A 24173-nucleotide genomic window follows, 5' to 3' on the forward strand; every position below is an offset into this window, starting at 1 on the left:
ACTTTGTCCAACTGTATAAATACCAAAGAAAATCTAAAATAATAAAGAAAATTACGGAATCCGAATCTGTTCACGAAAAAATCACCTATAAAAATGAGCATAATTTTAGGTGATGCATAACTTTTGAAACGTGAAATGTGTAGTTTTATCATTAACGAAAATTCATTTGAACTACTTTTAAGTCCTTTTTTACTGATCTAGATTTCTGCAATAAATATTAATTAATGTAACACCAAAGGACCCCGCAACACTCCTTATGGAAAAGTGATCCCGGTCAAATTTAACGAAAGTTTGGTCAATAATAGGTTTGTTCTAGCAAATAGTCAAACTAGTCAGAAACCGTCAGCAAACAGTTGGTCAGTGAGAAAACATAATACAGTCACCAGTGCTATCCCCTCTACTCGCGCTGGTCCACTATTCGCTGATGGTTTCAAACCGTTTGAAACTGATGCTAGAACAAACCTAATACTTCTCGATGTGTAGATTAAAAAAGTCCATGGGACCTGGGTCTGAATAACTACTATTCTCGAGCTACAGCCTTCTGAAGTTATTGGATTCGAGTGCTCGGTTTACGTTAAGTGCACTAATTCACAAAGAAGTGAACGAAGATGTTTATTATTGGAAGAAATGGGACTTATTTTTTTATGCATATTTGCGTGTTGCATATGAAGTCGTGGTCAAAAATAGGTCATCGTATTTTAGTCTTCAGAAAACCTCTAAAAAGTCCTCAGAAAACTTAAAAAAAATGCGATATAAAATGTGCTGCTAGAGCCATATAAGAATTATCATATTTACATGAATGCTTCACAGTTATCAAATACTAACAAAGCTACAGTCCCGTCTTATCTTTGGAACGCTACTGAACAGTGGCGTATGTATGGGGGGGGGGGGGGTAATTCCACCCGTAGCATGCTCCAGAATGAAAGAAAAAATTGTTCTTCCTTTAACGAGAATGAACGAGATGGAGCCGTTAAAACACATTTATAACCAAAGACCGGATGGTGTGACGAAAAGATGTAGGCCGAGAGTATAATTTAAGGACCAGGTGCAAGACGAGTTACGGGTGTTAAGAGTACGAAATTGGAAAACCAAGGCGAATGATAGGAAGAAATGGAAGCTGATTCCCAAATAGACCGAGGTCCAACAGGGATTCTAGAGCCAATGATGACGAACTTTTTAATACAAAATACTGTGGCGAATAGTGATGTGGGGTTACTTTTATAACTATAATATTTATACTTATAATCATAATAAACTTTACTCTCTGTATTTTTTGAAGGAAACCAAAATGAAAAAATGATTTGTCATACTTGTTTTAAATTGACGAAAATATGGATGAACCGGGATTCATAAGAGTTCGAATATTTTCTAGGTTTCGGCAAGCTACAAAACACCAAATATTCATTTCCTGCACGATTGGTGAAGAGAATGATGAAGATGAGCCTGCAGAAAAACTGATTAGCTTGTACTACTTTACCTGTCAATCTAGGGCGAGAACTGTGGGTACTTGTGCTCATATAACCACTGTGTTATGGTTTTTAGGCTTTACAAGACATCAACCCAATATTAAGTATCCTGATAGGTCGTTATTTAACACAACATATATGATGCATATAAACGAAATCAGCAAAGTCTTAACGTACAGATAGTCGAGGATGACTTTAACCCAATTTTTCAATAGACAATTATTGTAATTAATATTTAGCGTTTACTGACTTCCAGGTACTTTGTTTTTTCATATTGAGATTAAGTCCATGTTTCCTATTTGTCTTATATCTGATATGCGGCACAAGTTTCATGTCAGCTAATGTATTTTTTATGTTTCAACAATTTTTTCTTTAATTCTGGACCGTAAATTCTCCATGATAATTCTTATATCGCTCTAGCAGCACATTTTATATCGCATATATTTTTCGGAGGTTTTCTGAAGATTAAAATACGATGCATCTAGTTTTGACCACGAATTCATATACAACACGCAAGTATGCATGAAGAAAATGAGTCACTCTTCTTCCAATAAGAAATATTTTCATTCACTTGAACGAGAATTAGTGCACTTAACGTAAACCGAGCAGTCGAATTCAATAACTTCAGAAGGCTGTAGTTCGAGAATAGTAGTTATTCAGTCCCAGGTCCACGGGACTTTTTTAATCTACACATCGAGAAGTATTATTTACCAAACTTTCGTTAAATTTGACTGGGATCACTTTTCCATAAGGAGTGTTGCGGGGTCCTTTCGTATATTACCTATATCAGAGGCTTGTTCAATTGAAACTCATCTTTGATCCAGAAAAAAATTATTAGTTAACGTATCAACAAACAATTAAATACCACTATATATATATATATATATATATATATATATATATATATATATATATATATATATATATATATATATATGGCACATATAAATGTCGACGCCAAAGGAATAAAATGTCGAGGGCGAAAGGTTCTCCCACCTACGATTCGCAGCCAACATAGTTCTTATAACAGACAACTTAAAAGAGATTAGAACTATGCTTACTGAGTTAGATGCCGCCTGTAAGAAAGTTGGTTTAAACATAAATTTTGGAAAGCCACAATACACGACCAACCTGGTACCAAGCGAAAATCCAAAAGTCGACGTCAACGACGTAGCATTGGTTTATAAATATAAATACTTAGGGCATGAAATCCAAATTTCCAGGAGCAATTAAACTGCCGAATTACAAAGAAGGATCATTTTAGCATGGGGCGTATATGACGCTCCATCAGGCATCTTTAAGAGCAACTTGCCAAATTATTTGAAAAAGACGACGTTCGATCAATGTGTACTTCCAGTCATGACTTACGGCGCCGAGACATTATCGTTAACTCAGGCCACAGCAACCAAACTTAGAGTGGCCCAAAGAAAATTGGAACGGTCACTACTTGGACTGACTCTCAGAGACATGGTCATACAGAAGGACAGGCGTCACAGATGTCATAGAGCGAGTAGCAGGGCCGAAGTGGAGTTGGGCGGGCCATTTAGCCAGAATGAAGGACCGGAGGAGGACCCAAAATATTACAATGTGGAGACCAAGAGCAGACAGAAGAAGTAGAGGTAGACCACACACGATGGACAGACGACGTCAAAAGGATTACTGGGAATTGGTTGCAGGAAGCCCAAGATCCACAAAACTGGAAGAAATTAGGAGAGGCGTATGTTCAACTTTGGATGCAGAAGGCTGGATGATGATGATGATGATAAGGCACATATTCCAGTGTTTTACCAGCCGATGCATATCCTGTGCAAAGTATTCTTGCGGCTGTGTCTGCAAGAATTAATAACGCCGTTTTCGGTGGCCCAAAGATGCGAAAATGGCAAAGTGATAAATCGAAACTATAGCGTGGACACTCCTTTGTTTATTTCGTTGTAAATTTCCTTATACCACTTTGGCGACATAAGGCCAAGCATTTTCGTGCAGAAGAATAACACCACGTGAAAGCTTCCCTGAATATTTTCGTTACATTGCTTGATGAAATTTGTTTAAAGTTTCATTATACATGGTTTTTATACAGATTTTTATCCCGAGTGCTAGTTTTAATTTAATGGGATACACGACCCGAAGGGGGAGGGAAATGATGTCGAGAGTAATTCGGTAAGATTATTTCATGAATAAAACTGTCTTTTTAAATCATTTTAACTAATATTTTATTGATATCTTCGCCTGAATATTTGCTAAACGTGTTTTTTTATTTCTGTGGCAAGTTGTAAAACAATAATTGTCATTAATGTCACTGCATGTATTTTTGCGTCTCAACAAAAGACGTCTGACATATAATACTTGACGACGGGAAATTATCCAAAATTTTCGTATATAATAATATCATAAGAGAGAAAATTTTGCCGGCAATATATTCGACTGGTATGAAAATTTGTTGCCTGGCAATTTTCGCGAATTAAATTTTGACAGTTAAATCACGAGACTTCAGTCGAGTGATTTTGTCAAAATTTCATAAGCGAAAATTGCCAAAAGGCAACAAACTTGAATAAAACCAGAAGAAAATTTATAATCTTTATTTATTTGTTAGCAATATTAAATGTACAATTATTATAAGCTATAGTAGTTTGCCCATTATTTTCTACCACAGCATGATTTTGTGTATTATTGACCTGTAGCTGTGGAAACTCGATGGTCCAGCTTCATTTGTTCTTCTGATATTTTCGATCAACTTCTGGTGGTGACTGGAATCCAGCTGCAGATATGGTTTTAGAGAGTGCATTTGAATGACCCGTTAATTCAATTAACTCCTGCTCAGAAACACCTTGCTTGAACAAGGCTGACACAGCTAAAGATCGATGAGAATGGTTTATTATTTTGTTTTTTTGTGTCTATTCCAATTTTTTCAGCTGACATTTTTTCCCACTTAGATACGGTGTTGATTCCAAGTGGACAGTTTTTGAACCAAGGTCCATCCTTCCAGTTGGGGTGAACGGTGAGAAAGAGTCTGATAAAATTTTTGGTCCCCTTTTTTCCATTAGTTTCAAAAATAATCTAACTGGGCATAAGTTTTCGTTTGATGAATTTCTTACCAACCATTTCCTGCTTGCCAAACTTTTTGAACCACCTTGATTTGTTTTGAAAAAATGCTGTTGTATTCAATTCAACCCGTATATTCTTCCATAACGTCAAATTCCTTCTGGAAAAAGTGAATCTTGCAGTTTACGGCTTCATTGTCTCTCCAATCAAGTTTAAATAAGCAAAGGTGAAAAAACTTTTTTTGTGCTCCATCGGGGGTTTCCTTGTCGTAGCTTTGAATGATTTTTAATAGTTCTTCGGTGGATAATGCTTTTGAACTAAGTTTTCTTTTTTCTTGAACACTTTGAAGCTGCCTTATTTAGCAACGTGCAAGTTGCAGCTTGCACATTTGAAAGATATATCTGTGAAAGGGTCGATTTTTATGTAAAATATTTTTCTTATAACATTTTGGCTGTAATATTCCACTTTGACTTTACAGACGACTCTTTATAGTCTTCACCATTGCCTTTTTTCCTGTTAAAGGCATAATCCTCGAGAATTTTTGTTAGTTCCATTATTGTGGTACATTTTTCAAGCGTAAAATTTCTCACCCGTAGGAACTCCGAAAATTGGGTCCAAATAGAGCTTCTGGACCTCTGCCTGTTCAATGGGACATTTTCCGAAACCAATTTTTTTATTTCTTCACCTGACTGGCATCCAATCTTGATTTTTCGTCTGGATTCATTATATCTGTCCAAAATTGATTACGCCTCAATGACGTTTGTCAAACTGATAACCTAGTCCAGAAAGCCACTGCGCATCCGCTAGGAAAAATATTCTGATTCGGATTTTTTGCACAATCTTATTCAAAAAGGACTACTTTTAACAAATTTGCATGTTGCCAGAACCAAAAGGTGGTCAAAAATTTTTTAAACGTTTTTTTTTTGTTTTTTTCCTAAAATTATTTTTTTTTGCATGGAAAAAAGTTTTTTTAGGTTCTTTGGATCATACCAAACAGAAAAGGTCTTTAGTGACTTTTCTCTAAAAATGATAGTTTTTGACATATAAGCGATTAAAAATTGAAAAATTGCGACATCGGCCATTTATAACCCTCAAAAACTATGTGAAAAGCTGAAAATTTGAATGTTGCCAAGGTAGATGGATATTCTTTAAATATCGATTGATAAAATCCCGAAGAGTTTTTTGCAATACAATATTCAAAACTCCTTTGTTTTTTAATTGCTAATCAAGCGTGCGCGACACTATTTTCCACCGACAGTATGGTGCAAATGAAAGGAATAAATTCGTTAATTCGTAAACTGGCGACTTTAAGGAAAAATCCAGAAACAGGTCGATTTTTATTTTTAAGTTATGATATTGTGGCATATATCGTATACTAGTGACGTCTTCCATCTGGACGTGATGACGTAACCGATGATTTTTTTAAATAAGAATAGGGATCGTGTGCTAGCCCATTTGAAAGGTTCTTCAATTCTCTATTCAGTAATATAAACATTTACATAATTATTTATACAGGGTGTCCAAAAAATTTTTATTAAATTAAATTATTTGACAAAAAAAGAAGTAGAAGGACACCCTGTATAAATAATTATGTAAATGTTTACATTACTGAATAGAGAATTAAAGAACCTTTCAAATGAGCTGGCACACGACCCCTATTCTCATTTAAAAAAATCATCGATTACGTCATCACGCCCAGACGGATCACGTCACTAGTATATGCCACAATATCATAACTTAAAAATAAAAATCGACCTGTTTCGGGATTTTTCCTTAAAGTCGTCGGTTTACGAAATAACGAATTTATTCCTTTCATTTGCACCATACTGTTGCCATAAATAGCAATTAAAAAACAAAGGAGTTTTGAATATTGTATTGCAAAAACTCTTCGGGATTTCATCAATCGATGTTTAAAGAATATCTACCTACCTTGGCAACATTCAAATTTTCAGTTTTCCACATAGTTTTTGAGGGTTAAAAATGGCCGATTTCGCAATTTCTCAATTTTTAATCGCTTATATGTCAAAAACTATCATTTTTAGAGAAAAGTCACTAAAGACCTTTTCTGTTTGGAATGATCCAAAAAACCTAAAAAAACTTTTTTCCATGCAAATAAAATAATTTTAGGAAAAAAACAAAAAAAAAACGTTTAAAAAATTTTTGACCACCTTTTGGTCCTGGCAACATGCAAATTTGTTAAAAGGAGTCCTTTTTGAATGAGATTGTGCAAAAAATCCGAATAAGAATATTTTTCCTAGTGGATGCGCAGTGGCTTTCTGGACTAACCATAGAATTACTATACAACTTCGTGACGGATCTGTCATAATTTTTTCGCTGATAAATCACGGGTTGGAAGGAGTTTTGTCAGTAGGAAGGGTGGCGTTGCTATGACGTTTTATCAGTTAAAAATAGTCTAGCGAAATAGTCGCTGTAATTTTTATTCTTGCAGTTTTTATTCGGTGATACGTACTCTAGGCTCTGTAAACTTTATGAGCAAGGGTCTTTCATGGTTGGAAAATATTAACATGACTTTTGCCTGCAGACAGTCGAACTTTAGGACCGGACGGTAAATATATTTTGACGATTGTCAACAACAAACACAATTTTTTAGTCACAATTTAAAATCGCAGTCAAATACAAATGACAGGAACTTATCCACAGACCATATATACTTATAGACGTTTCACGACCATGTTAATCTTTCGGATCGAATTAACGCCATCTCTTGATTGGAATGGGAACTAAATTGACAAATTTTAGTTACGTGGGAATTTCAACTTATAAATTTTGCGGGATTTTTGATGAAATTTCGCAGGAAATTAAAACAACAGAAAGACAATTCAATGTTTTATTCAATATTTTACTGAAAACTTCAAATATTCCAATTTGTTTTCAAAATGCTAAACACTACTGCCATGTGTCACGTGAAAGCACTGATGTGTAATATTGAGTTGAATGAAAATTTTTTAAAAAATCTTGTAGGATGATTGTTTAGATAAATATTACCTTATAATCTTTTACAAACTTCCAAAAATATATAGGCCAGAAATGTTGATGACACACTTGTCTATTGGAATAATCTGTTACAGGATCTATTATATTGTTTTATTAAATGTGGAGAAACACAACACGGGATGATCAATGTAAACTGAAAATTCTACTCATAAGAACGGATGGTTAATACAATTGATTAATATTGTAATTAATCTAATTAAAAACGTAACACCACTATAATAAAATAATTAAACCACAAACTGTAAAATAAAAAGTAAATAACAAATTAATTTAATTGTCAACTGTCAGTTGTTAAATATGACAAGAAAATTGACTGACAGCGACATCTCTGGATTGGAATGTTAACTAATTTGCTGTCTTGACCTTGACAATTTACGTGAAACGTCTATGAGTATGTATGGTTTGTGAACTTATCAGTGTGACATATAGAAACATGACTAACATATCGGAATGTCAGTTGAGTGGCTACAATTGTTTCCAAGGCTAACCTGACCAAAGATGTTTTTTAATTGAACAAGCGTTTATTTATACTATTATTCGTACACTTTTTCTATCTTATAAGTAATATTATTCTCTCATATAATATGTTTCAGGTGACACCTTAAAAATCCCAGATTCGGTTATGGGCATAACCTTTTTAGCTGCTGGCACTAGCGTTCCGGAGGCTGTTTCTAGTGTTATTGTTGCAAAACAAGGTAAATAATGTACATTTTTTCCTAATATACCGTGCAAGTTCAGAAAAGCGACACCTGGTTTTATAGCTCGGCAACATTTTTCGCACTTTTAATTATATTGGCCAATTATATTGGTCCTGGTTACTGGACAACAAGGCCATAGCCCAAAAAAATTATAAGAAGAAAAAGTAATATTAAGGTTATGTTGTTAAAAGGTAAACAATTAGTGTACCTATGTAGTAAATAAAATTAATTATTAAAATGTACTACTACAAGCAAAATACAATTAATTAAATTTACTTTTATATGTATAAAGACATATTTTCTATAAACAAAATGATCCTTTAGATATTGAATTTACATACAGGATTTACAAGTTATGGTCTTTAAACGATATAGATGAAATGATTATTTAGTCATTGAACTTACACAAAAGTAGGGTGACAAATTTAATTAAACATGATTTTTTTCTTATTTGCATATATAATACCAATTTTTATTGATTATTCTAAACGTTTTGCTTGAACCTGTAAAATGTTTAAATATTTTTTCTAGGTCATGGTTCCATGGGAATTAGCAACTCTATAGGTTCAAACACATTTGATATTCTGCTCTGTTTAGGATTACCTTGGTTCATCAAAGCAACGTTTATGCCAACCATTGCAGGAAGACATTGGGTAACTATTTTGCTATTTTATACAATATGAGTCGTGTTTTCAGGTTTTAATATAAAAACTAATATAAAAGATATTTTTTAAACAATTTTATTTTTTAATTAAAATCCAGCCCAAGTAGCAATTTTTCGACGCATTGGTTGTCAGTACAAACAAATGCACTGTATATAACGTTGCCACAGTGGACTTTCAGTTGTTTCGGCCAACGACCCCTAACCCGACTGACATTACGATGTTACAACGTTAAGTAATATCTTTAGTTATATGGGCAACTAAGTTATTACTATTGTGACAACTACATATCACAGTTAAGTTTTTTCAACAATCGCAACTACTTAAAAACGTTATAATGCTAAACTAATTTACGCCCATGGGTTTTCTCGCCGACTAGGTAGTTGTCTCTCACGACCCCAGGGCCTTTACGTATAGTTCTATAGATGTGTGACACGTTTACGGCAACTTCAGGAGCAAAAAAAGAATTTACTTTATAACCGTACTTTTTTCTTATTATTTTATATTTTATTTTGCTGGAAAGTTTCGATTTATTTAACAACCTGTTTATTTGTTTTTTATTAGCTGGTTTCTCCATTGTCCATTGTTTTATCAGTAGATTTGATAAGCTTAAATCTTTGTATCAGCTTTGCTAGACAGGGTTGCCAGGCCAGTTCTTACTCTTTCAGTACTATATCCGTTGCAAGATAATTTGGCTGAAACTCCGGCAAAATATGTACTTTTTGTACATATTTTGTCTGAATTCCATCCGAATTATCTTGCAGCGGATAGTAGTTTTGCTTTCAAAAAATCAATAGAAATCAGTAGATTCTTTTTAGGCCCTGTAAATACAGTAAAATCTGTGTTAACGGTTACCTGTCAAAATCGCCCGGTTTCATAATCAACTTAAAGTAAACATTGGCTGCATTCAGCAGAAAACTGCGATGACTAATCGATTACTTAGCGATGTGTAATCGCTAACGATTCTTCTGAATGGTATACTTTCATGTACATACGAAATAGGTTGACAACTGTCACATTTTTCAAAATGATTTGCAAATACGTGAAAGACACCTCAAGAACAGAAATTAAAATTATTATGAAATGGTAATTTATCGATAACCCCGTTTAATTCATACATAGCTTCAAATTCTTGAATTTCTTGCGACATAGGTAAACCATAGGTACATACGAATAATCCAACAAAGCAGCTCAGATATTTATCAGCGTGATTTATATGCCTTTCAGCCTTCAATTCATGTTTTTTTAAAGATACCTAACTTAAAAATACGTGTTACATACACGTCATACGTCAATCTTATTTTGATTTGCTAAGTAATCATATTTCAAAACCGATGTTTAAAATGGCGACCGATAAGTCATCGAATGATAACTAATCGACAATTTATGTGGCATTCATCAGCAGAAAATCACTAAGCGATTAGTCATCGATTGAGTCTGCTGAATGCACCCATTAAGTAAAGTTCACTTTAAAGTTGACATTTACCCATATATGAATTGTGATAAAGGTAGGTACCAACTTACTTAAAATTTAAAATCCTTAACTGATTATGAAACCGAGCGTTACAATCATTTTGAAAATTCTCCAAACCAATTATATGAAGATTTCCTTATTTAGATCTGGTATTTACCAGTTTCATTTCTCTGTCCATCTATTATCATCATCTACGTCCTGAACCTTATTTTCGGTAATGACATTGGGAAATTGTAACAAAATGTCTGAAAATTAATTTAGAAATGGGGTGAATACTATTAAAAAGCAAATTTTATTTTAGTGATAACAAAATATGGAAATATACCAAACATCTAAAAAAAACATTGCCTACTAGAATTTTTTAAATAATATAAAAAATATACCAGAACAGTAGATATCTACTAAATGTGGCAACGCTGTTAAGGAGAATGATGCACTTCATTGCACTGGTCACATGACCTCTGTCACCCAATAAGAGGGTGCGTTCTAAAGTGGTTGGGATAGTCGGTCCAGGCCGTGTTTGGTCGGCGATTGGACTTCTCGGTTGTCTCATCCGTCTATGGTTGGTAATAAGGTATATTTTAAGTAATATTGGTAATGTTGTTTAATGCACCATTTTGGTTTTTTTGGGATGTAAAGAAAATAAAAACACAAAATATAAAAAATACAGGCATTTTCTAATACATTTAAAAGCACCATTAATACATTAAATTTATACAAAACATCTTTAACATAAATTCTGGCTTTTATATTAAAATTAGATTTTTTAAATATACATATTTTTTGTTAAAAAGGTGATAAAAAATGAGCGCGTGTGTTTTTTAAAGGTGGAATATCCATATTTGACGGTAATCTGAGATGCGTTTATAAATTTCACATCAGGTAATTTTGTTTAAGTCCTTATTTATGTATTTATATAAATTTAAATACCTGATATAATCCGGTCAACTTAGACATCAAAATAGTTGGCAAATAACAAAAATTGCCGGAGACCCAAATTTTGGTGGAGAGCTAGAGTTTACCATAACAAATAAAGTTTTAAAAGTCCCCATCGATCCCATGTGTGCAACAAAAGTTATTCGGGGTCAAAGGTCAAAATTTGAGATTTTTTGGATTTTTCTCGAAAACCGTAAGTTTTATCAAGAAAAAACATTAAACCAAAGTTGTAGATCTTAAAATTCTCTACAAAAACAGTCCTTACAATTTTTTTTCCTAAGAGTTACCATTCCTGAGATATCGCGATTATAAAAGTTACTTTATACATTATAATATGCACATATAAGCCACGTATATACATAATGTGGCACTTAAGACAAGTATAAATGCCTATTTGTGTCTCTTTTATATAATATATCATACTATTCTGAAAATATTTCTTCAAAAGATAATCAGTCTCAAACTGAATTTCCTCTATCCACGTGGCCTTGAAAAGCATTTGGCGGCTATACCATTGTTTGAAAAAGAACAGATTGTCTTATTGTACACAATGGCTACAGTATTGTCCGTAGGTCTTGTTCATATTATATATGTTTATTTTAGTGTTAAAGGTTCAGTTCAAGTGAATATAAGTACTTATTACAAGCGTCTACCATTTAGCAGACATTACGGGCTTACAGTGACAGTGGTATTTGACGGCTACAGTGACTCGACAAAGAATATTAAAGCTGCAGAACAACGTCGTCGAACTACAAAAACATCATCGGGATCCGAGATTATCTTTGATGAAAATATAACAGTTCCAGCGAATCAACAACAATTTTTCGCTAACGTTAATCTCGTTTCATTTCCATGTTAACTGACAAATTAACAGCTGCGAATATTGAAGTGAAACAAGCTAAAAATGACGCAGATGTCCTTATAATTGAGACAGCAATTGAAAAATTTAAGGCAACAAACACAACAATTGTAGTTGGTGAAGACGTTGATTTGTTAGTACTGCTTACTGCAAGGACTCCAGTAGATAAAGTTATTTATTTTCTGAAACCTGGAAGGGCTCAACAGCGAACAGAAATATATTCTTCGAAAAGTTTATCGGCTTATCCCAAATGCCAAAATTAAATTTAATTTCACATGCGATAACCGACTGCGACACTACGTCAGCAATGTACAGAAGGGGCAAAACGTCAGTACGTAAATTATTTAAAAAAAAAAAGATTTGACTGACTGCTGTAAAGTTTTTACAGAACTTGATTCCACACCGCAAACAATAATTACGGAAGAAATTCGCTTTCTTCTTGCGGTTTATGGAGCTCCAAAAAAATTAGTTGTCTTGATAAATACCGATACTTAACTTTTGTAAAAAATACGCGAAACAAGAAACAAGTACAACTATCATGTCTTCCTCCAACATCAGCATCTGCTTTTCAACATTTCTATCGAGTGTATTATCAAGTTCAAACATGGCTAGGCAATGAACTGAATCCAGAAGACTGGGGTTGGAAATGTTGGAAATTTATAGATAATACTCTGGAACCGATTAAAACCTTACTCCCACCTGCTCCAGATAAACTCCTTAAACACTATTTTTTGCAATTGCAAAAAAGGTTGTAGTGGCAAATGAGGATGTAAAGAAGTCGGGTTGCTGTGTTCTCTAGCGTGTACTAACTGCCAAGGTCAGTCTTGCTCAAATGTCCAGTTTAGTACAACAGAGGAAGACTTCTGTGATTTTAATGAAGAGACCAATAACTCAGTCACATTTGAACAATTTCTAAACATCCAGCAAGAGGAAGAGGAATAAGATGAAATCGAAGAAGACTTGACTGTTGAAGTAGACTTTTAATCATATGAATCTGATTAAAATATCTAAAGAAATCAGTGGAGTAGGCCTACAGGGGAAACCAAGGTAAAAAAGAACGCGCCGAGTACACTAGGTGGTGTGGAAACGTGTGCATATCATGTATAATGTGACTCTTAGAATCGCGATATCTCAGGAATGGCAACTCTTAGGAAAAAATAGTAAGGACTATTTTTGTAGAGAATTTTAAGATCTACAACTTTGGTTTAAGGTTCTTTTTTGATAAAACTTACCGTTTTCGAAAAAAATCCAAAAAATCTCAAATTTTGACCTTTGACCCCGAATAACTTTTGTTGCACACATGGGATCGATGGGGACTTTTAAAACTTTATTTGTTATAGTATACCCTAGCTCTATACCAAAATTTGGCTCTCCGGCAATTTTTGTTATTTCAAATGTCTATATAGACCGGGTTAATATGCTGTCAAAATAGTTTACTTTTTATATAGGTAAAAAAACATAACCAGCCCGACTCTTTGAGCAACCATTGCACGCAGTCACTTTTTATAGTCGCTTCAGTTGTCTTATGCAACGCTTAAGGTTGCCTAGGCAACGTCAAGACAACTCAAAAATCGTCCACCAAATTAGTGCAGAATTGGGTCGTCTTCTAGGCAATAACAACGTTGTAACAAAACGTTGCCACGCGGTAGACAACGTTGTCGCGTCGACAAATTGCTACTTGGGAGGTTTATCTACCTTTTCGCAAAATTTTTCCCAACAGTAGGGCACTTGTCATATCCAACTCAGGTTTTCTATTCCGTCGTCATATAAGTTTAATGCCTGGTTTAGGAGCTACTGCAATAAAGCAGTTCAGGGCCTCGATTTTTGAACCTTCGCTTCGTTATCGAACGTATTCGCTTCGTACACTAAACAGATACGAAGCGAATACGTTCGATAACGAAGCGAAGGGTCAAAAATCGAGGCCCAGCAAGTTTTCCGAAAAGTTTCTTCACCCTTAACTACTGACATGGATGCTTCGGTTGCCTATTCACGTTATTTTATGAATTTGTTTTATATCACTGTATTTGTTTTTTTTTTTTTTTCATCAACTATGGAATGCTTCTTCACACTGCTGTAGAATAAAATACTACTCCAAATAAAATAAACTACATTTTTTCAAGAAAATAATGAACGGATGCCTAGTATTAAAAAAATGGTGTAGGTTCTAAAAAAACTTTATAAAATGAATAAGGGAAAATGAAAATGTAGTATGTCAAAGTGTGTAAATAATTTATTTCCTTAGCTGAGCGCTTTCGACATAAACGTCATCATCGGAGCTAATGCTAAAATAAAAAAAAAGAGATCTTGTAAGAAAAAGAAGTACAAAATTCTTTTTTTACTTACGTCAAATACTAAAAAAGTACCGCTACATAGAGGTGTAAACAAGTGACTTGTTTACACCTCTATGTAGCGGTACTTTTTTAGTATTTGACGTAAGTAAAAAAAGAGTTTTGTACTTCTTTTTCTTACAAGATCTCTTTTTTTATTTTAGCATTAGCTCCGATGATGACGTTTATGTCGAAAGCGCTCAGCTAAGGAAATAAATTATTTACACACTTTGACATACTACATTTTCATTTTCCCTTATTCATTCAAGTGTGTACAAACTTATCAGTCTTTCAACTATTTTTATAAAATGAATTACAAAATAACGAATATTGTTAACTAAAAAATAGTAAAATATTATTTACAGAACTCAAAAGTAGAACAAAACATGATTTCATGGACGAAATAAACTAAACTAAACAAACGAATAAACAAATAAAGGAATAATTAGAATAAAAAATAAATAACCATTTTCAATTTCGTTGCAACGCGAAACTACAGCCGCATCATTATTCTAGTTCAATCAGAGAGTGCAGCAAGCACCTCTACCGGTTTCGAAACTCGAATAATTAGAAGTAAACAACTTATATTTTTACCACTGGAAGAAATTTTTGAGATACTTATTACTTTGATACCGGATGTCAGTGGTTAAAAGTTAAATGTTTTTTTTTATTTTTGTAACTGTTATTTATATATCTATTTTTAAATTTATTGTTTTTTTATTTTAGGTCGGTATCAACTCAGCCGGTATCGAGTACAGCGCTATTTCACTTCTCTCGACGTTACTGATGTTATATATCGCCTTTGCGTTAAACAAATTTCAGCTCGATAAAAGAGTTGGCAGGGTTTGTTTGTTAATGTACGCCGTTTTTCTCACGTTAGCCAGCCTGATAGAATTAAATGCTTTCTTCAGGGTTAACTTGCCGACGTGTGGACGGTGAATTGTGGATTATGCAGCTAGCAAGCCAAGCGAGACATTGTTGGAAAACACAAACATTTGATGAAGTTTTAAACACCAGGTGTACCTTTCACTGTAACAACTAAAATTACTTTGTTGTATTAAAAAACAATGTGTTGTTAGTGATAAGTTTTAGATTTATTTAAATAAGTTTTTTTATTGGTATTACTGTTAGTCAGCCCTGTTCTGTAGCTTTTAACACCCGTGTTGAGCTGGCCCCCCCCACTTGGAAAAATTAAAAAACAAATAGCCCTGATTTATGAGCTATTTATGAGCTCTCATATTCCGCAAACTAAAAATTTTGAGCTCGTTCCACTGAGCAGGAATTTAATACCCTAGTGGGGGGGGCTGAGTCAGCCCCCCCCCACTACTTAAAAATAGGAATATTGAATCGGTTTTTGCGGCAGAATTACGAGCTATTTATGAGCTCTTGAAATTATAAAGTTTCGATTTTTGAGCTCATCCCCTTCACCCCCAAACAACCCTTTAATTGATTTAACTTAAGAGAAAGATGCTGAGAAAACTTAAAATATATCGTATTGCGAATATAATTCCTATAGCTTATATACTCTAAGAATAAACTATTATATCAAGAGCATTTCGATTATTGAGCTACAACCCCTTCGTCAGAAAACCACCCTATCTTCCCGGCTTAAGAGAAAGTTGTACTTAAAATGCGTTAAACTAATTATTTGGCGACTACATATCATTTAATAATTTATAAGCTTCCAAATTACGCGCATGTAGATCAGTAAATTGCAATTTATTTTGTATAGTGCAGTCACTGAAGGTAAAAATAAACGATTACCTTCAATTTCGGTGAACCTTCATCGATTTTCACGAAAATTGGTCAGTGGTTAGAGGATACGTCAAGAAACAAAGGTGACATGGTACCACCTTGCGCCTTTACCCTGAGGGTGGATACCGCCCCTTCTCGGGGGTGAAAATTATTTTATAAAAAATAACTGCACAAATCAATAAAAGAACAAATTAAAAGCAAAATTTATTATATAAAGTTAATAAAATAAGTAAATACTTTTTAAGTTATTAAAGATCAAAGATTTTAATTATTTGTGAAAAAAATGCATGTTTTGAAGAGGTTTTTTGTAAATCACTAAAAAACTGTAAGTTTTTACAAAAAAGTTAATAGTAGTTTAATTCGTATAGCTTATATTCTAAAAATAAACTCTAAAATCACGCGCCTTTCGATTATTGAACTACAACCCCTTCGCAAGAAAACCATCCCATATTCCCGGCTTAAGAGAGGGTTGTACTTAAAATAATTTAAATTAATTATTTGTCGACTATATATTGTTTAATAATTTATGAGCTCGCAAAATATACGCATCTCAATTATTGAATTGCCATTTTCTTTCTATAGTGCAGTCACTGAAGGTAAAAATCAACTATGACCTTCGATTTCAGTAAATCTCCATTCATTTTCACGAAAATTGGTGAGCGGATTTTGATACTATCAACTTTTTCTGGATCTTATTTTTCATAGGTATTTCTAAGTACTTTGACAAGTATTTAGTACCTAAGTGTTATAAAATGCATCTCTTTCCCGTTATTTAAGCTTGAACCCTTAGATTTGAACAGTCGCGGAAAAAAATATACATTTAATTACCAATAACTTACTTTAAATTAACATTAAAGGGTTTTTCAAGTAAGTAATTTATTATATTTTTTATTAGCTTCAATTTTAGTGATGAAAACTTTTTTGTAAAAACTTACAGTTTTTGAGTCATTTATTAAAAATCGCTCTAAAGCATGCATTTTCTTTCCAAAAATTAAAATATTTGATCTTTAATAACTCAAAAAGTATTGATTTATTTTAATCACATTATATAACAAATTTTGCTTACAATTTGTCCCTCTCTCGATTTGTGGGGTTATTTTTAATAAAGTAATTTTCACTCCCGAGAAGGGGTGACATATACCCCAGGCTAAAACCCCAAGTTGTTATTGTGAATTCGTGAAAATAAATGGCGATTTACCGAAATCCAAGGTAATAGTTGATTTTTACCTTCAGTGACTGCACTATAGAAAGAAAATGGCAATTCAATAATTGAGATGCGTATATTTTGCAAGCTCATATATTATTAAACGATGTGTAGTCGAAAAATAATTAATTTAAATTATTTTAAGAACAACTCTCTCTTAAGCCGGGAATATGGGGTCGTTTTCTTGCGAAGGGGTTGTAGCTCTATAATCGAAAGACGCGTGATTTAAGAGTTTATTCTTAGAATATAAGCTATACGAATTAAACTATTATTAACTTTTTTGTAAAAACTTCAAGTTTTTCAGTGATTTACAAAAAACCTCTCCAAAACATGCATTTTTTTCACAAATAATTAAAATCTTTGATCTTTAATAACTTAAAAAGTATTGACTTATTTTATTAACTTTATATAATGAATTTTGCTTTTAATTTGTTCTTTTATTGATTTGTGCATTTATTTTTTATAAAATAATTTTCACCCCCGAGAAGGGGCGGTATCCACCCTCAGGGTAAAGGCGCAACGTGGTACCATGTCATCTTTGTTTCTTGACGTATCCTGTAACTACTGACCAATTTTCGTGAAAATCGATGAAGGTTCACCGAAATTGAAGGTAATCGTTGATTTTTACCTTCAGTGACTGCACTATACAAAATAAATTGCAATTTACTGATCTAAATGCGCGTAATTTGGAAGGTTATAAATTATTAAATGATATGTAGTCGCCAAATAATTAGTTTAATGCATTTTAAGTACAACTTTCTCTTAAGCCGGGAAGATAGGGTGGTTTTCTTGCGAAGGGGTTGTAGCTCAATAATCGAAATGCTCTTGATTTAATAGTTTATTCTTAGAGTATATAAGCTATATGAATTATATCCGCAATACGATATATTTTAAGTTTTCTCAGCATCTTTCTCTTAAGTTAAATCAATTAAAGGGTTGTTTGGGGGTGAAGGGGATGAGCTCAAAAATCGAAAGTATATAATTTCAAGAGCTCATAAATAGCTCGTAATTCTGCCGCAAAAACCGATTCAATATTCCTATTTTTAAGTAGTGGGGGGGGGCTGACTCAGCCCCCCCCACTAGGGTATTAAATTCCTGCTCAGTGGAACGAGCTCAAAATTTTTAGTTTGCGGAATATGAGAGCTCATAAATAGCTCATAAATCAGGGCTATTTGTTTTTTAATTTTTGCAAGTGGGGGGGGGGCCAGCTCAACACGGGTGCTTTTAACAAATCGAATAGAAATGACCAAACCATTTGCGTCGCTTCATTTTCATGTTTGGATTGGCATTCCTAACTCACTTCGTAATCAGTGTAAATTGTAAATCGAAAACGCCGACTTTTATTTGACGCACTCAGGAGGAGGTGGCAATACCGCACTATCAGCAAATCAGGGTTTTATCTGGCATTTCATACCTCAATACTCTCCCAATTTTGGTGGCCTATGGGAGGCTGCTGTCAAAAGTACAAAATTTCATTTTAAAAGAATTTTGAAAGATGCAATATTGACGTATGAAGAGTTTAATACACTATTATTTCAAATTGAAGGAGTATTAAATTGCAGACCTTTATTTTCATTATCCAATGATCCTCATGACCTAAATCCTCTAACTCCTTCACATTTTCTTATTGGACGGATCATTAAAGACCCTTCTGAAGCGGATTTTCAAGACGTTCCATCTAACCGACTATCTAGACTTCAATTTGTGCAACAACCGAAGCAACAATTCTGGAATCGGTTTTCAAAAGACTATGTCACTCAACTACACAAGCAGTATAAATGGAACGAACCTGCATCTTCAATAATGGTGGACAGTCTTGTCCTCATCAAGAATAGCCAGTTACCGTCTTTCCGATGGAACATTGGACGAGTGTTAAATTTTTTTTCCTGGATAAGACAATATCTCTATCGTAGCGGAAGTTAGGACGTCCAATGGTGTTTTAAAACGATCTATTAGAGACCTCTGTTTACTACCATTACAGGACTCACATGTGTAATGTAGTTAATTTTGTTATGTTTTATATTACATTAATAGTATTATTTGAAGGTTCCCTTCAAGGTGGGGCTATGTTAAAACTTAATACATAATCCAATACAAGATCCAATAATTTAATTTATTACGTACACCCTCGAAAAGCATTTGTATTTTAGAAGAAAAATAAATGTAATAAGTTGAAGATAACTTCCTTTTTATTAGAACCAAGACAGTAATACAGTCCACACAAGATATTTATACATATTTTTTGTGAAATAAGTGGTCTGTTCGAAAAATTCACCAAAAAATATGAAATTATGGTTTATTTTGGATGGTTTTGGTTAAGTTTGACAAATTCAACAAAACAAGAATAAAAAATGGCAAGTGAAACACCGATTGAAAACACGAACACGAACACCAAAGAAAAAACATCTGCTGAGCATTAAATTACGTAGTAGATTTTATCTCTGAACATAAAATATTATTGCACGGTAAAAGTAAGTTTTAACCTTAGAAAAATTTTGGTTTTTCGTTTGAAACACACTAGATAAGTTCAAATCTACACATTCTACCAGTAAATTAATTAGAGTAGCTATTCTTAAAATACTTCTATGTATGATTTCTATTAATCTTGATGCTGTATAATTATTGGTAGATATATAGAATAAATTAAATATACAGTTATCTAAATAAATAACAACACGGACTAATAGTCCAGAAAGCCACTGCGCATCCGCTAGGAAAAATATTCTGATTCGGATTTTTTGCACAATCTTACTCAAAAGGGACTCTTTTTAACAAAACTGGCATGTTGCCAGGACCAAAAGGTGGTCAAAAATTTTTTAAACGTATTTTTTAGTTTTTTTTTCTAAAATTATTTTTTTTGCATGGAATAAAGTTTCTTTAGGTTTTTTGGATGATTCCAAACAGAAAAGGTCTTTAGTGACTTTTCTCTAAAAATGATAGTTTTTGACATATAAGCGATTAAAAATTGAAAAAATTGCGAAATCGGCCATTTTTAACCATCAAAAACTATGTGAAAAACTGAAAATTTGAATGTGATCAAGGTAGGTAGATATTCTTTAAACATCGATTGATGATATCCCGAAGAGTATTTTGCAATGCAATATTCAAAATTCCTTTGTTTTTTAATTGCTAATCAAGCGTGCGCGACACTATTTTCCACCGACAATATGGTGCAAATGAAAGGAATAAATTCCTTATTTCGTAAACCGGCGACTTTAAGGAAAAATCCTGAAACAGGTCGATTTTTATTTTTAAGTTATGATATTGCGACATATATGGTATACTAGTGGCGTCATCCGTCTGGGCGTGATGACGTAATCGATGATTTTTTTTAAGGAGAATAGGGGTCGTGTGGTAGCTCATTTGAAAGGTTCTTGAATTCTCTATTCAGTTATGTAAACATTTATATAACTATTTATACAGGGTGTCCTTCTACTTCTTTTCTGCCAAATAATTTAATTCAATAAAAAATTTTTGAACACCCTGTATAAATAATTATGTAAATGTTTGTATTACTGAATAGAGAATTGAAGAAAATTTCAAATGAGCAAGCACACGACCCCTATTCTCATTTAAAAAAATCATCGATTACGTCATCACGTCCAGATGGATGACGTCACTAGTATACCATATATACCACAATATCATAACTTAAAAATAAAAATCGCCCTGTTTCGGGATTTTTCCTTAAAGTCGCTGGTTTACGAAATAACGAATTTATTCCTTTCATTTGCACCATACTGTCGGTGGAAAATAGTGTCGCGCGCTTGATTAACAATTAAAAAACAAAGGAGTTTTGAATATTGTATTGCAAAAAACTCTCCGGAATTTCATCAATCGATGTTTAAAGAATATCTACTTACCTTGGTAACATCCAAATGTTCAGTTTTTCGCATAGTTTTTGAGGGTTAAAAATGGCCGATTTCGCAATTTTTCAATTTTTAATCGCTTATATGTCAAAAACTATCATTTTTACAGAAAAGTCACTAAAGACCTTTTCTGTTTGGAATGATCCAAAAAACCTAAAAAAAATTTTTTCCAAGCAAATAAAATAATTTTAGGAAAAAAACAAAAAAAAACGTTTAAAAAATTTTTGACCACCTTTTGGTCCTGGCAACATGCTAATTTGTTAAAAGGAGTCCTTTTTGAGTAAGGTTCTGCAAAAAATCCGAATCAGAATATTTTTCCTAGCGGATGCGCAGTGGCTTTCTGGACTATAAAAGGGCTAATTAATTTACAAATAAACGTCAAAACAACAATAATGCCAATACGCAAGCGTCAAGACCAATTGCGATGTTAAAATGTGATCTCGACAGGACTTGTGTAGTCGACATCAATTTCTACCTAAGCGTAAGAACAGAACAAGTGGGTCGCGGTGGAGGTGGAGGTCGCGGTCGATGTCGACATCCATGTAAAACAAACACATTGTAGTGAATGGAAGAGAACAGAGCAGGTAAGTCGCGGTGTAGGTTTTGCGCGATGCCATGCAGGAGGTTTACATCGATGCTTTTGAAAATAAAATGAGTTTGTTTTACATGGATGTCTACTGCGCGGCCTACAAGGATGCTTCACTGTGATTGGTCCGCTCGAAGCCAAGTTGTCATTACCTGCGCTATCTGAGTTGATACCTTTTATATAATCCCTTTTTTGTGTTCAATTTATTTTTGAATTTCTAAAGCACTTAAATACAGACAATTTTTGAAATATGAACGAGGATCTGATTATTTACAGCTGACATTTCAACACTATCATCAATTGACTGACACAACATCGCAAAAGCACAGTATTTTTGTCATTCAAATTTCATTAAATTACTTCACTTGATAGTGGTTCTAGCTCGACTGGCAGCGCAGGTGGCCTCCTTGCTATGTGCTGTCGACATCGACCGCGACTTAACTAGTAGCATCCACCGCGACCTACACCTCCACCTCGACCTACTTTTTCTGTTCTTACCCTCGTTCCGATAGTAGAGGTCAAGATGAGTTACAGAATACCAATTCCTACAAATGCCGATCCGACTTGCTGACCTCTATTCAATTTGACTGATTTCTATTCGATTTGTAGTTACAGAATAGGCCTGAATATTGGCTGTTGTATGCTCTGTCGAAATCTTGAATTTAGAACTATACCCGTTGGTTTAATTATTAAGTTCTGTAGTTTGTAGCTATGTAGTCTATTGTAACTATGAACAGTGTTATAACAAAATTGGTTTTAAAATTGAACGGTAATGTCATTGAAATTAGTCAGAGCATATATATCACCTTAAGCCTCTCAACATGTTCCAATTTTATCTAATCCGGATTTAAGTTTAATATTTTTGGTTTTATTTTTATTCATATTTCTATTTGATTGGTAGATTCCTGTCTCCTAGGAGGAGTCCGTTCCATAATCCTTGAACTCCAAAACCAATCTCAAACCCTTAGACCCCGACACATGATGCTATTAGACAACGCGTTTGCCTAACGCCGCGTTTGATGTCACCAATACATAAATGGTATGGCGCGTGACCCGTCAAAATAGCCCGGTCAAAACAGCCCCGTCAAAATAGCCCAACACAAAATAGCCTCGACAAAATAGCCCGCAAACAAAATAGCCCCGACAAAATAGATCGCACACAAAATAGCCCCGGTCAAAACAGCCCCGGCTAAAATAGCCCCGGCTAAAAAAGCCTCTTATAAACAATTAAATAATTATTTATACAAGGCGTCCAAAAACTTTGTTTAATTTAAATTATTTGACAAAAAGGAAGAATGTATTTAATTTATTTAATTTAAAATGCATTTTACTGTTGCCCAAAAAACAGAAAAAAATGTTTATAACATAAATAAACATTGATTTTTCGCTTAACTTAAATGTTCCAACTTCCAAGAGGCAAGGAAGACAGGACTCGAGTTCTCTGAAAATACCATTTTTATTTAATGTGGTTAAGATAAACATCTGAATAGGGGATAATTACCATTTCCAAAAAAATGTATTTTTAAGGAATTATTTCATGATGAATTCTGAAGGGAGCTTTTTTGCTGGGGCTATTTTGTCGGGGCTATTTTGTCGGGGCTATTTTGTCGGGGCTATTTTGTCGGCGGGCTATTATTCCGCGGCTATTTTGTCTGCAGGCTATTTTGTCGGAGCTATTTTGTGTGCGGGATATTATGTCGGAGCTATTTTGTCGGAGCTTTTTTGACGGGGCTATTTTGACGGGGTACCGGTATGGCGTTAAGGGCTCATGTGTACGGAGTCTTTTATTAAGTTCCTAGTGCAATTTTTTTACTTGAAATTTTAAAGTCGATTTACGAATCATTTTGTTAGCTTTGAATAAGCCTCTTAGAGCTGCTATTTTGGAATTAATATCCTGTACTATAATATGATTACCATATTACAATGTACATACTTATTCTTATAATTTTTATTTATATTTATAAAAAGAATATAACAATTAACTTGTTTTATAAACAATAATCTTCATAATATCGTGATATTTTTCAGTCAAGAAAAGTAATTGTTAAAACAATAAGTTAGCACATAACAAAAGAAAAATTGGCACGTATAGATTTGATTTTCAAATAAAAAATTAATTTTTTTATAAAATTTATTTTTAAAAGATACGATTTATAACTATAATATATGCATAAACATTTAAGTTACCTATCATTCATAACCTTTCCTAATAATAAGAAAAAAGTAAAATTTTGCAAATTAAATATTTATTTTAAATTGTTAAAATTAACTAATTAACTAGTT

The 24173-nt window shown here is 33.4% G+C and overlaps 1 protein-coding gene across 1 annotated transcript in view; it reads left to right on the forward strand.

Moving 5' to 3' along the window:
- LOC114328761 (sodium/potassium/calcium exchanger 4) overlaps positions 1-15649 on the forward strand; it is a 175860-nt gene extending 160211 nt beyond the window's left edge. The window contains exons 8-10 of the mRNA XM_028277722.2: positions 8114-8215; positions 8750-8871; positions 15203-15649. Of these exons, the coding sequence (XP_028133523.1) occupies positions 8114-8215; positions 8750-8871; positions 15203-15415 (437 nt within the window). The 3' untranslated portion in view covers positions 15416-15649. The remainder of the gene's footprint in view (positions 1-8113; positions 8216-8749; positions 8872-15202) is intronic.
- The last annotated feature ends 8524 nt before the right edge of the window (positions 15650-24173 follow it).

The sequence above is a fragment of the Diabrotica virgifera genome, chromosome 1, assembly GCF_917563875.1.
Source record: "Diabrotica virgifera virgifera chromosome 1, PGI_DIABVI_V3a".
Classification (NCBI taxonomy): domain Eukaryota; kingdom Metazoa; phylum Arthropoda; class Insecta; order Coleoptera; family Chrysomelidae; genus Diabrotica; species Diabrotica virgifera.